General features: G+C 53.9%; 4 protein-coding genes and 1 non-coding gene across 5 annotated transcripts; 2 read left to right on the forward strand and 3 right to left on the reverse strand.

Moving 5' to 3' along the window:
- Nucleotides 1–4: 4 nt before the first annotated feature.
- On the reverse strand, nucleotides 5–1,192 carry QC763_400290 (uncharacterized protein; the record flags this gene model as incomplete). The annotated part of the gene is made up of 1 exon (XM_062911643.1): nucleotides 5–1,192. The coding sequence occupies one exon, from the start codon at nucleotides 1,190–1,192 to the stop codon at nucleotides 5–7; it is 1,188 nt and encodes a 395-aa protein (XP_062765208.1).
- A 3,231-nt stretch (nucleotides 1,193–4,423) lies between these two features.
- QC763_0060380 lies at nucleotides 4,424–4,505 on the forward strand. The gene has a single exon. It is a non-coding gene; the product is annotated as a tRNA-Ser (tRNA).
- A 145-nt stretch (nucleotides 4,506–4,650) lies between these two features.
- Nucleotides 4,651–8,281, reverse strand: FLC3_2 (putative flavin carrier protein 3). The gene is made up of 2 exons (XM_062911644.1): nucleotides 5,318–8,281; nucleotides 4,651–5,259 (listed from the first exon to the last, which is right to left on the reverse strand). The coding sequence occupies exons 1-2, from the start codon at nucleotides 7,576–7,578 to the stop codon at nucleotides 5,229–5,231; spliced, it is 2,292 nt and encodes a 763-aa protein (XP_062765209.1). The 5' UTR covers nucleotides 7,579–8,281; the 3' UTR covers nucleotides 4,651–5,228.
- QC763_0060400 (uncharacterized protein) lies at nucleotides 8,132–8,809 on the forward strand (the record flags this gene model as incomplete). Its single annotated transcript, XM_062905842.1, has 2 exons — nucleotides 8,132–8,472; nucleotides 8,785–8,809. 2 exons carry the CDS (start codon nucleotides 8,132–8,134, stop codon nucleotides 8,807–8,809), a joined length of 366 nt encoding a protein of 121 aa, XP_062765210.1.
- Nucleotides 8,810–9,821: 1,012 nt separating this feature from the next.
- On the reverse strand, nucleotides 9,822–10,172 carry QC763_400303 (uncharacterized protein; the record flags this gene model as incomplete). Its single annotated transcript, XM_062911645.1, has 1 exon — nucleotides 9,822–10,172. One exon carries the CDS (start codon nucleotides 10,170–10,172, stop codon nucleotides 9,822–9,824), a length of 351 nt encoding a protein of 116 aa, XP_062765211.1.
- Between the last annotated feature and the right edge of the window lie 1,833 nt (nucleotides 10,173–12,005).

Raw genomic sequence — 12,005 nt, forward strand, 5'->3', positions numbered from 1 at the left:
CATCTCAGATCTTTTCCCTTATGGTCTCCTCCCTTACCGAGTTGCCCCCTTCCAGATCCACACGCACCTCTGTGGTCCGCCAGATTTCTGCCTCCCCGTTCTGCCCATTCGGCCCGAGAATGTCCTCCTCGCTCTGCGCCCGGCTGCTGGTCAAGCTCTTCATTCTGATCGCGCCATTGACGTTGCTAACCCCGCTGGTCCCATTCATCCGGCCGTACCCGGTGGCGCCTGTCTTCTTGGTGGACGCGTTGGCAGTCGCCAATCCAAAGTGCTGCAGCACCTGCTGGAAAGGCTTGCGCAGGCAAGGAATGCAAGCGGCGATGAAGGCGACCTGTTCCTCCACCAATGACCACGTACCCATCTGGATGCCCTCCAAGTTGGGGTCTTCGGTAAGACCAAAGTTGGCCGCCATGGTCGCCTTGACGATAGACGCCGCAGAGGCAAAGATACCCAGAGCCATGAGGACACCGATAACAATACGCTCCCGGAGGGGGATCTGAACCTTTCGGAGAAAGGTCACGGGCATGAGGGCGAAGATGACGTCGGTGACAATGTTGAAGCTGGCGATGCAGATCGAGTTGACGCGGATGGCACCCTTGCTCCAGCACTTTGCATCGGCAACAAGGCCGAGGAGATCCCACGCGGCGTGGAGGGGAATGCACTGCAGGACGGCGGCCAGGGTGCCGTAGATGCTGACAATTATCTGGAGGGCGATCATGACCCACAGGAAGTGACGGACAGACTTGCGCTGCTCGAGGCGGAGAAGCATGCCGGCGACGGAGATCTTGATGGCGGCCATGGACCAGGCCCAGATGGGCTGGGACAGCACGGCAAGCTTGTTGGAGTAGATCACATCGGCGAGGGTAAAGGTCGAGGGGTCACCGCCGAAGGTGTAGGGGACGGTGAGGATGAGGAGGATGGAGTTGGTCAGGACGAGGACCCAGGCGGCGCTGATGACATAGTCATCCCATCCCATGTGGAAGACCGGGAAGGATCTCGTCCACAACCGGGCGCTGAAAAGGATGAAGGATATGATGTTGAGGGTGACGGCGGCGGCTGTGAAGGAGTGGGCAGCCGTGTTCGCGGCATCGGTGGGTACGGAGGGGATGAGGCTTGGATCAGGTGGCCCGGCGAAGGCTCCCGGAGGAGGGCCGCTGGCGCTTCCCGAGGCGCCCGAAGTTGTTGGCTCCATCGTCCCGGCGCAGTGGCTCACAACACAAACAGCAAAAAAAGCAAACAGACAGCAGCGAACAAAACGAAGGGAGGTGGTGGAGGATCTGCGATGAGATGTCAAGGAGCTGTCATGGCCCTGGGTCTGGGGGATCGGCACGCTCTTATCATCGTCCCAGGGCATCGGTTTCGGTTGGTCACCGAGTCCACCATTGCAACCAAGCAAGATCGGATCTTTCACCCGATTCGCAATCCGGGGCTCCATGTCGTCTCCATGTTGATGGATTCCCATGTTGCCTGCCGCAAATCTAGTGGAGAAATTCCCTCTTGGCCTCGCATTAGCTCAACTGTCGAGGGGGCCAAAGCGCGTCCGAGCACCTGAGGTCTGAACTCTCATGTAGGGGTCCGGACATGTCAAAACAGTCAACGCACTGGTGCAACGACATTCGAGATTGCTCTCTCCACCTCGACGCCATGGGTCCAATGGGATGGTTCCCTGATTGCTAGGAATGCCTCGACGCCTCACCTACCTACAGTGGCAGCTGGGTGCTCTTCGGCGTGTGTGGGCAGGCACGATGGGCCCGCCTGAGGGCAGTATAGTTCCGTAAGTTTTGGTAGCACACAACAGCTTGAGAATACAACCACGACCTTTTCCCCCTCTGTTTTCGACTGTTTGATATACCACACCTTGTGGCACGAACCCACCGTACTGGCGCGCACGTGCTTGGAAAGTTCTGCCGAGGATTCGGGCGGACGAGGCTAGAATTTTGTCTTCCACTAATCTTTAGCGAACATCGTGCCATCTGCAGGAAACGCAATTAAAAAGCAGTCCCAAGCGATGGGATCGAGGTCGTGGTGGAAACGGTGGCGACGGTTCCCCGGGGGCTCCAGTCCTCCCAAAGAAGAAAAGGGGTCTGGCAAGCAGCAGCGTTGTTCCCTGCCATTGGTCTTCTCAGCGGACGATGCGCTCTGTCCTTGCCATCACGCTGCTTCCTTCGTGCTATGTTTGAAGGCTTGAATGGGCAGGTCTCTAAATTCTCACTGCTGTCGCTTTGACGTTTGACTAGTTGACAGCTGCAGCCCCTTCTCCGCCGCTCTTCCCTCAGACTGTTCTACTCATGCATCCGCGGCCCTCTCCCTACGTACCTTACCTAGGCCTGCCCGGGAATAGTGCCCACCCTGGAGCCGAGTGTCCCGTCATCTGTGCGCGAAATTTTTGAGCACTCGCCGACATTTGGCGCTGAAGCATTTAATGTGTTTCTGCTTCGCTTCTTTGGCCCGACAGTGTTTCGTTCCTGGACCGGGAACAACATGGTGACTTTTCTTTCCCTCTCTTTTTGACTTGGCAAAAACCCCCCACAAATCGGACCGGAGGCCAGGGGCGAACAATCGATCGTCGCCCGAGCGTCGTCGCTGGCGAGATCGACATGTCCCGGGGACGGTGATGAACTATCTGTTGATGGCTGGCCGGGCTCGGACCTGGGTCAGATTTTCGTGACTGGTAAGATCGATCCAGCGCAGAGTCAGCGGGGTTGTGAGCTTTTTCGGGTTGGGAGCAGAGCGGAGGTGGTGGTGGATGGGGTGGCCAATGGTCCGTTGCGCTGCAACGGGAAGGTCCGTGTGGTAGAGGGTGAAATCCCTTTCGAGCTTCATGGACTGGAGCACGCTGGAGACAAGGTCCCTTGCTGCGACCTTACGGGGCTGAGGGAGCAAGCGGTTGCGAGGAGAAGGAGAACCACGGCTTTCCGAAGCCGGTCTAGCCCCTGGATCTACACCAGAATTGCCCTTCTCATCTTGTGCTATCACACTCACCAAAGCACCGGTTCTGGGTAAACCAAACCGATGAGCTGAGAGTAAAGCCGCGTCGGCCCGTTCCTTTTCCAGGTCGTCTTCTGAAGCCATTATAGCCTTGACAAGAGGCTGTAGATAGTAGCTCCTGCACGGCATTCTCCACCGGTGCTTTTCCGTTTTGCACACGTCTGCCCTCCGAGATGACAGCAGTTGGGTCGTCAAAGGTGCGTCCATCAGGGCGGTGTACTCGACAAGCAGTATACTGTGCAACATGCTCGGGGCATGGTCGAAGCCCCCAGGCCATGGGCTTGAACGGGGACTGTGGAGATGAAAGCGCAACTCAAGATCAGCGAGCGGGTTGAATAGGCCGGAATATCTCATCGAAGCACGTTGCAAGAATTCGGGTCTGTCGTTCTGGCAGGAATCGACAACTAGCCTGAAGAGGCCTGCGAGGCGGGCATCTTCCCATTGCAGAAGTGTACTCCGTGCCTCTGAAAGCCCCCGCTGAAGATGTTGCAGGAAAAGATTCATCATGAATTCTTTGCTGAATCGGTTGTACAAGCATTTGGATGAAAGCCAGATTGCGTGAATTTCGTTGAACGAAGTCATGTGGCCGAGGTTGGCTTCAAAGATGAGAATCAGAATCTCTGATGGGAGCTGCTGGAACGGAGATGTTGGAGAGGTTGTCATGGCTATAGTCTTCGGGAGTCGTGGTCAAGTAGATGAATGGTTGTTGTAGAGTCAATGTTGGGATTTTGACGACCACCAAGGGGTATACACTTTATTCTTCTTACACTGCTGGGGGTTTAAATTTCTGTACTGATGACTTTGGATACGTCAGCCTAGGAGGCAGCCAATGTTCAACGAGGACGCGCCACTTTGGCTTCGAAGCCTCAGCTTTGGCTTGGCAACCCGCCTCCGCTGGCTCCCTCTTCGACCATCACAGGTTCTCAGTGATGTGTATTGTGCGTAATCAATGGTCACAATTCTACCTGCCTGAAATCATGGCACTAAAGTTTTCAGTTTCGTCTGTGAAAGTGCATGTGCTCTCTCCATCTTGAGTCAAAGCAGGTATACAACATATGCAAAGTTGCAGTATCATTTCAATGAAAATAACCAGCAAAAAGTTGAGTGGAATGGACACAACAGCATCGGGCAAGTATAATCTGGGCTTTTCTACGATTGGAGACTCGCGCTGGTCAAAACTGAATTGGGCCTTTGTTGATATAGGTTTTCCTGGGTTTTGCTTCACACTCTGAAGCAGTACCCCTGAACTCTCTAAGCCATTGTTCCTAGGTCTGTTATGGAAATAAAGAGACAAATAGCAAAGACATCAATGATGGCATCATCTTCTCTTCAAGATCAACACCCACTCATCCACCTATCAAGAAAGATAATGTGTTTCGCCTCTCTCCTTCGTGCCTCCATCAGTTTAACCCCCACTTCACACTCCATACATCAAGGCGTGGTGGCAGAGTGGTCTAATGCGCAAGACTAGAAATCTTGTTCCTTCGGGAGCGTCTGTTCGAATCAGGCCCACGTCGTTGACAATTTCCTTTTTGTCCTGACCATCTTCTCCCGTAGCGCAGCCTCCACTCTGTCTCCCCAGCCCCACCCCATCTTTCGATCGAGCACACACACCACACCAAAGCCAATTCCACTTCCCCTGATTACAACCTGGAAGTGCTCCAACTTTTTAAGCGAATGCAGGCAGCTACCTAGAACCTACTTGTACAAGGTGTCAACCTAATATAAAACAGAAACGAATCTGCAGCAGAGATCGATAACCGGAGATAAATTAAAAAAACCCAAGATGAGTCCATTTTTTCCACAAAGCCCCTATCTACATCCGAAAACTCCTTCGCGAGGTATCTGACAACAGAAATGACAAAACGATAACAGAGGTGAACCTGTTTTCCCAGACAAATATTTCCAACTTTCAAAGGATAGACAAGAAGTTGTGGTTGTTGATGATGATGTCCCTTCCTGTCCGTCCCCATAAATAACAGAGCAGGGTCTATATACACAAATGTCCCTCCTCACCCAAACACAGCAAAGGCATGACCAACAGCCCACCCATACACGCGCGCTGTCTCGCGACGACATTGGAGCCAAAAAGAAAGGGGAAGGTTTTCCCAGATTGACGACAGAGGTGCGACGCGACACTAAAAAGATTTACGACCCATAGCAAAACAGAAATAAATACCGGATATGCAAACAGATTCAAGGGAATATCGAGAAACAAGGAAATCACATGGGTAACCGCTCTAGTCGTACCCGGCGCCACGTTGCCATTGACTGCCAAAACCGTTAGTAAGACCGTTAAGCATCATCCAATATTGAGCTAGAGACTCACTTTCCACCTTGCGGCTTTGGTGGTGACGAAGTCTTTGGTAAACTGCCGTCGCTCCCCGACGCCGTCAAGGGGCTCGGTGCCCTGACACTCCCACTGGCCTGATTTCTCAGGTGGTGGCCCTGTCCACCCGGTTTCTCCGACATGTAGACACCACCTGGAGCAATCATGGAACTCCTCACGCTATTCCTCGCCGAGTCCCTGACGCTCTTGAGGGAATACCGATTGGGACTCGTGTTGGATCCTGCTGTGCCAGGGCGTGGGAGCCCACCGACGTTGGCAGGGCTCGACCGGGCACTCTCGTCATCGTCCAAGTCGATCGTCTTGCCAGTTCCGCGCGCTGTAGCGGCCAACGCATCCAACTCCGAGGTCGTGGCGATGTGCGTCTGGGACTTGATGAAGCTCGTGCGGTCGTCGTTCATAAACTGGTATCGTGTGTCGGGGTTGTTGTGGAACAGAATGATACCCGTGGTAATGATGAGCATGAGCAGGAGGATCAGCGAAAAGGCGGCGTTGGCAATCCAGAGAACGACACCGACCACTCCAATCACAAGACCGGGAAGACCAAACACGTCGGTAAAAACGAAGAGGAAAATGGCGTTGACAAAGTTAAGGGAGCAAATGGCGATGTTGAAAGAGTTTGTCGACTTGTCCATGAAGGGACGGATCACACTGACGGTGATGAGGGCAGCTGCCTCAATGATGATCAGGGCGACAGCCTGGACGACACCGGAGCGCTGGGCCAGCGCAATAAACATGCCCTTGACCAGGATGTAGACAAGTGTTGGGACGATGAAGTAGTAAGCCGAAGCGCGGTACTGAACGTACAAGAAGCCCCACTTGTTGAGAACGCGAGGCTCCGAGAACAGAATGTAGGCTGGGTTGCGGTGGAGCGCGACGCTGCGCCGGGCGATTTGGATAATTTTGAAAGCAGCGTAGCTCAAGGCGCCGAGCATGCTGAAAAGGAAGAACACGGCGAGAACAACGGCGCCCGGCGAGTCGACCTGCGTAAACTCCCACAGGCAAAGGATAACAACAGGGGGGAAGCAGACCAAGGTAAGGCGGAAGAGGATGCCCTTCAAGGTTGTCAACCAGCCGGTCCTGAACTCGGAAAACCGGTCGCCCTTGGAAATCTTGAGCCTGACAGCCAATTCCACGCCCACCTTGAACAGCAGTACCAGAATGACCAAGACCAAGCACAAGATGTAGAAGAAGGTGATGCCGGTCAAGAACAGGTTGGTTGTCTCAATCCGGGCCCGGAAGGCAACTCTTTGGATACCATAGACGATGTAGCTGCCCCACTCGGTCTTTTCGTAAGAACGCTTTCCAAGAGTGCTGGCGTGGTGAGCAATATCGGTCGCCCTTTTCTGAATGGCCTGGACGGCAGGCTCCAGCACCGGCAATGAGCGCTTCATCTTTTCGACCTGAACCGACACGATGCTGAGCGTGTCGAAAATGACGGAGGCTGTTCCGCCAGTGGAGCGCTGGTACCATGTCAGGATGGTTTGGATGAAACCGACCCTGATGATACCCATAGTCCACTGGAAATCCTGAGTCCATGACTGCACGACGGGAGGTAGCGAGACGCTGCAGAGGCCGATCATGGCCTGAGACTGGAAGTAGGCGAGCAGAGCCAAGGTGTTGGCAGCAATATGGGAGGCGGCATTGGTGAAGCCCAGGCCCGCAACGATGGCGGATGCGATGAAAGCCACGAGGATCACCGCAGCCGCAGCCCATTTCACGCCAATAAGATCAACAGTCTTTCCGTTGGATACATCAGCCTCCAGACACGCGATGGTCTGACCCTTGTTCTCTCCGGACGTCATGTTGATGTAGACCCTGACAGTCGCATCCAAGTCGGGGAATGTGTAGGCAATGCCTGGGATGACATCGAGCGCCTCTTTGTCGAAGGGTCCCAGGTTGAAGGGGTGCGTCATCTTTCCTGATACCATGGGACATAACCCCATGATTTTGGCCTCGCAGGGATCAACCGTGGTTTGAATTGCCTTGTAGCCATAGGCGATGATGGTGATGTCGAACAACACATAGCCCTCGATGGATGATGTGGCCAGCAGGTCGATTGCAACGGTCCTGTTGTTGGGCGTGAAGACGACATCGAAGAGACTGGCTGTGAAGCCCGAGCTTGCCTGACAGGCGGCCAACGAACTCGATCGGAGGACAGATTCGGCGGTGACAACGACGGGTAGAAGGAGGGTAGCGAGAGTGGAGATGGCGAAAAGAGGGTTCAAAGATGGAAGCCGCATCTTGGTTGATGGGAAGCCCGGCCGGGGCGGAAGGGCTTTGGATCGGTCGGGATTATGGGATGAAGGCTGGTCGGAGCTTGTTAATGGATGGTCGACGGTTTGATGGCGGCTGGCGAGCAAACGAGACGGTCGGCGAACGGTGTGGTTTTGGCCCAGTTTTTGTTCAGACTTGCATTCTCCTGTCGTGGTTCCAACGGTGGCCAGGCCTGAGTCAGCGCGAGGATGGTCGGATGGCCCTCGATAACGGGCGACGGCAACGGCGACGGCGACAGTCGGTCGTTGGTTCGAGGTTCCGAATCGATGGTCGTGCGCATTCAAGCTTTCGTAAGTGTTCGTCCCAATTGGATTAGCGGAGATGGAGCGGGCGACGGGGGCTGGCTGGGGTTAGGTGAGAAGGGCAGAAGAGTAATAAACGAGTGACAGAGATTGTTGTTGACAGCGACCGACAGGTTCCTAGCACGATGCCATCCAACAGTTCTTGGTAAGACAGACAGATCAACAAAGAACAGATCAATTGCGCAAAAGCTAGAAGGAGGTTGATGGCTGATTGATGATGGATGGAGACAGGCAATTCGACGGCGAGTGGGGGGGAGGGTCTGCCGAAAACAGCGCCGCCTGGGAAAAGCTCGTGTCAAAGCAGTTGGGCAGATGCAGCGACCAGGGGCAGCCATGGCAGCACAAAAGCAAAGGCACGGTGGCTGAGCCGCCCACGGGGAAAACGAGAATCCCGTCGAACTCAGCGTCAGCCAACAGTCAATTTCCTGCCGATGCGTCCTTGGCACACCCCGCTATGCCCTTTTGGGTGCTTATCACCCTTATCGTGCCCTCCAGGATGAGGTCATCTGCAGAAGCGAGAGATCAACGGCCCCGTTTGGTTGGCTGGAAAAAGGCCTCGTCAGCTGAAAAGAACGGGGCCGTCCCGATGCTTTGAGATGAACCACTTCAAACCTTAAAACTTCTACGACATCAAACGAGAAATATCGAAAGCCACAGCCTCCTCCTTTACCAACCACATCTCCGTATGCTGATATGCCACCAGCTATCCAACAGACAAACACACGATCTGGTTGATTCCAGCAGACAAAAATTCAGGACTGAGCTCTGCAGGCTAGCCGGATTCGCCTGATTTGCCTGAGGTAACATGTGTCAGCAAGGGTTGTGTTTGTGCATCGTACTCTATGCTCGCAAATGCAAGCAAGTCTGTAGTTGGGATGGCGCGAGCAGCGTATGAGCTGTCCCAGACAACCTTCGCGGTCTCCGCTTTCTACCACAGGCTCTGCAAGCAAGTAAGCAGGATTGAAACAGGCCTTGACATGACAGAGGTGCGAGATAGCATCTCCAGGATGAGGATCCATGTTGCGAGCTACTGCCCAAGTAACTATATGTAACCAGGATGTAGACGGCCTGCCACCAGGTTGTTCGTAGTGTATCTAATCAATATCTAATTAGCAGGAATGATACGGCCACCGTAAGGTAACTAGAACTGCATACCGGGACATAGTCGCCACTGCTTTTTGGACTTGACCCAACAGTCGCTTTTGTCGGTGTTTTCATCTTCAGACCAGCTTGTTAAAGATAGCAGGGGCGTGCTCTTTGCGAATATCGTTGAGGACGCTTCTGTGGCGTTTTCCACTCGTACTGGAGAGTATGATGCAACGAGGAGAAATTGAATGAGGCATATGGATGAAATAGGATGAAGGGGAAGCTGCATTTGTTGATTTTGCGAAGTGAAGCGGGAAACGCGATTAAAATGTTGGCAATTTTGATGGGCAAGCCTGGAAAGCAGAATCTGACCGTACCTTACCACCGTACCTCACCACTGGCGAAAATCGACAATGACTACCCTCACGACTCTCTCGAACGAGCTACTGGGAACGATATGTAATGCACTCCGGGAAATGCCTGAGGGGTGCCATCCAGTAATGGAGAAGGGCCTTGGGACCCTGCACACCCTCACCCTCACCAGCCACAGGCTTCGCGGTGTTGCCGAATATCATCTCTACTGACTCGGAGTGGAAGAGTACAAGGCACTGCCTCTGGCCTGGGCGGCTCATACCGGCTGTACTGTCACATTTCTCAAGGCCCTTGGCTACGGCGGTGCGGATCCGAACACTGAGTTCAAGTTTTTCTACTCAGGCCCTTTCCGGATGTCGTTCAAATGATATCTACGAACGTGATCTCCAACGTGGTCTCGCCACAAGAGAACGTGGAACGAGGGTGTTTCCTCAACCCCTCAAAACAAACTATCTCGCTATGCACGAGGTATCCCGTCTCGTTATGCAGGAAATATCACTCCTTGGTGCGTTCAGCTTGATGTTCTCGTGCCAACCCAACGCATCGTCTTTGGTGACGAAAGTTCGCACCTCTCGTGGGCCGACGCCGATCATTTGCCCCCTGGAAACCACCAACACAACGACCGAGACATGGAGGACGACCGGCAGGGCCTTGGGCAATGTGTCGAACTCAGCGAAGGCGATGGCGAGTGGGAAGCCCAGATGGTCGAGTCGGGCGAGAGGGTTACTCGTGCATACACCGCGTTGCACATAGCGGCCGGGCGGGGGCATCTCGAAATCGTGACACTCTTGTTGGGCCATGGCGCTGATCTCCAACGCCAGTCTACAGGGTTCTGCGGTTGCTCGCCTCCGCGTTCGGAATGGGAGGAGATTGAACGCGAATGGGCCTACGACTACCAGGAGGGTGGAGAAGAGACATGGACACCACTCCACGTCGCCTTGTGCTCTAATAATGACGAAGTAGCTCAGCTCCTCATCTCGCGCGGGGCTAACGTCAGAAACACGGGCAACTTGAAGTGTTCTGTATATCACCAATTGGCTTTTTACGGCAAGCTCGACTTCTTCCGCAATGTCTCAGACCGGCACCCCGTGCAGGTTGCCGAGATTCGCGACGTAGACGAGACAACTCCATTGACCTATGCCTGCTTGGGGCACCATGTCGACTCTCTCGTTCCGTTTCTCCTTAGTTATGTAATCAACGAGAAAACCTCTTTGTTTCCAAAATGCGGTCTTTGCGAATCCACTGGGCCAGGCATTTGCTTTGGGCTACTTACAAGACGCTCTCCAGCTTCTCAAATACGGTTCCGATCCGACAAACGACATTCAGGTGGAAACGTCTGAGGCTCCAGTTGACAGGGAATCATGGACTCCTCCGTTAGTTATGTGCTGTTTGCCGAGACTCAGTAATGACAAATCACAAGAAGATGCCCGCCTCGAGCTACTACGTAGACTGGTCAATCCCGAAGGCCCTTTCGATTGGCATATTCCGGGGCCCTAAGATGGCCCTGGATACTACCCTTCTGTGCCACTTTTCTTTCTTTGGCTGCTTGGTGTTCTATCAAGGGGCTTGTCAAGACGTTATTAAAAGCCGGCGTCGACGTCAATTTGTGTGACAACCTGGACAGGAATGCGTTGATGACGTTGCTGGGCGACGTGTTTTCATGGGAGGCAGACCAGCTGGTGTTTCGCGGTCATTTCCATTTCCCTCAGAAATGGAAGACAACGAGTACCACGACTCTGTTCTTGAGATGGTTCGACTGCTGCTAGATACCGGAATTCATCCCAACCATCAGGACGCGTTTGGAAGAACTGTGCTGCACCACCTGTTTATGGCGCAGCCCGGCTGGCGACCAGACCGGTTGAAGCCTGACGAGGCAGGGGAAATCGTTGGATTGCTTCTTGCAAAAGGCGCAGACCCCCTGATTCGAGACAAGCAGGGCTGCTTTGCCCTAAGGAGAAGCCGTCAGGAGCAAATGCAAATGGGCTCTGGAGGTCATGTGCCAGACATGCCGGTTTGAACTGAGGGACGCTTTCCCCACTCACGACGAGGTGTTGATGTGTTGGTCGACTGCGACTGCGACCGACGACCTGAATCCGGATTGCCGCGAAATCGTGATGTGGAGGGGGGTGCGTACGACGAGCTCGCAGAGTATTGCGGTTATAGACGCGCAAAGGATTATGATCGTGTACGTACACATCACTACAGTGATTATCCACTTGAGTCTTTTGATTCGAGTGGGCGATTTTTCTGCAGCAAGAGCCAGACCGAAGAGCTGGTCCAGTTGCTGTGCAATCTCAACCGCACAGCCAGTTGCGATCGAGGCCAGGAGATCGGTCATGACGAGGGCCACACTCTTCGCTACGCGGGTTCTGTTATCAGGGAGCGTTTGGAAAAGGCGCTGGAAGCAGGTTCCGCGTTAAGTCGACTCCGTCAAAGACAGGACTAGGCAAGAAAGCCAGCACGGCACGAAAGACAGCAGAGGATACATCATTAGATACAACACAGGAGACAAGTCAAGTGTTGTGAGGCTCCATGGTCCTCTGCTTTGCAGGCCTTCTCTTTGCTCGCCGATATGCATTTGTGACCAGCATATATACATAGCTACCTACCTTCAACTACGCACACTTTGGGCC

This window comes from Podospora pseudopauciseta, chromosome 4 (genome assembly GCF_035222475.1).
Source record: "Podospora pseudopauciseta strain CBS 411.78 chromosome 4, whole genome shotgun sequence".
NCBI lineage: Eukaryota > Fungi > Ascomycota > Sordariomycetes > Sordariales > Podosporaceae > Podospora > Podospora pseudopauciseta.

Excerpts from the sequence above, each read along its gene's own strand:
- FLC3_2 (XM_062911644.1), bottom strand. The coding sequence starts at position 7,578 with ATGCGGCTTCCATCTTTGAACCCTCTTTTCGCCATCTCCACTCTCGCT. Across the intron at positions 5,260-5,317 it reads CCAAAGCCGCAAGGTGGAAA|TCAATGGCAACGTGGCGCCG; the intron begins GTGAGTCTCTAG and ends CGGTTTTGGCAG.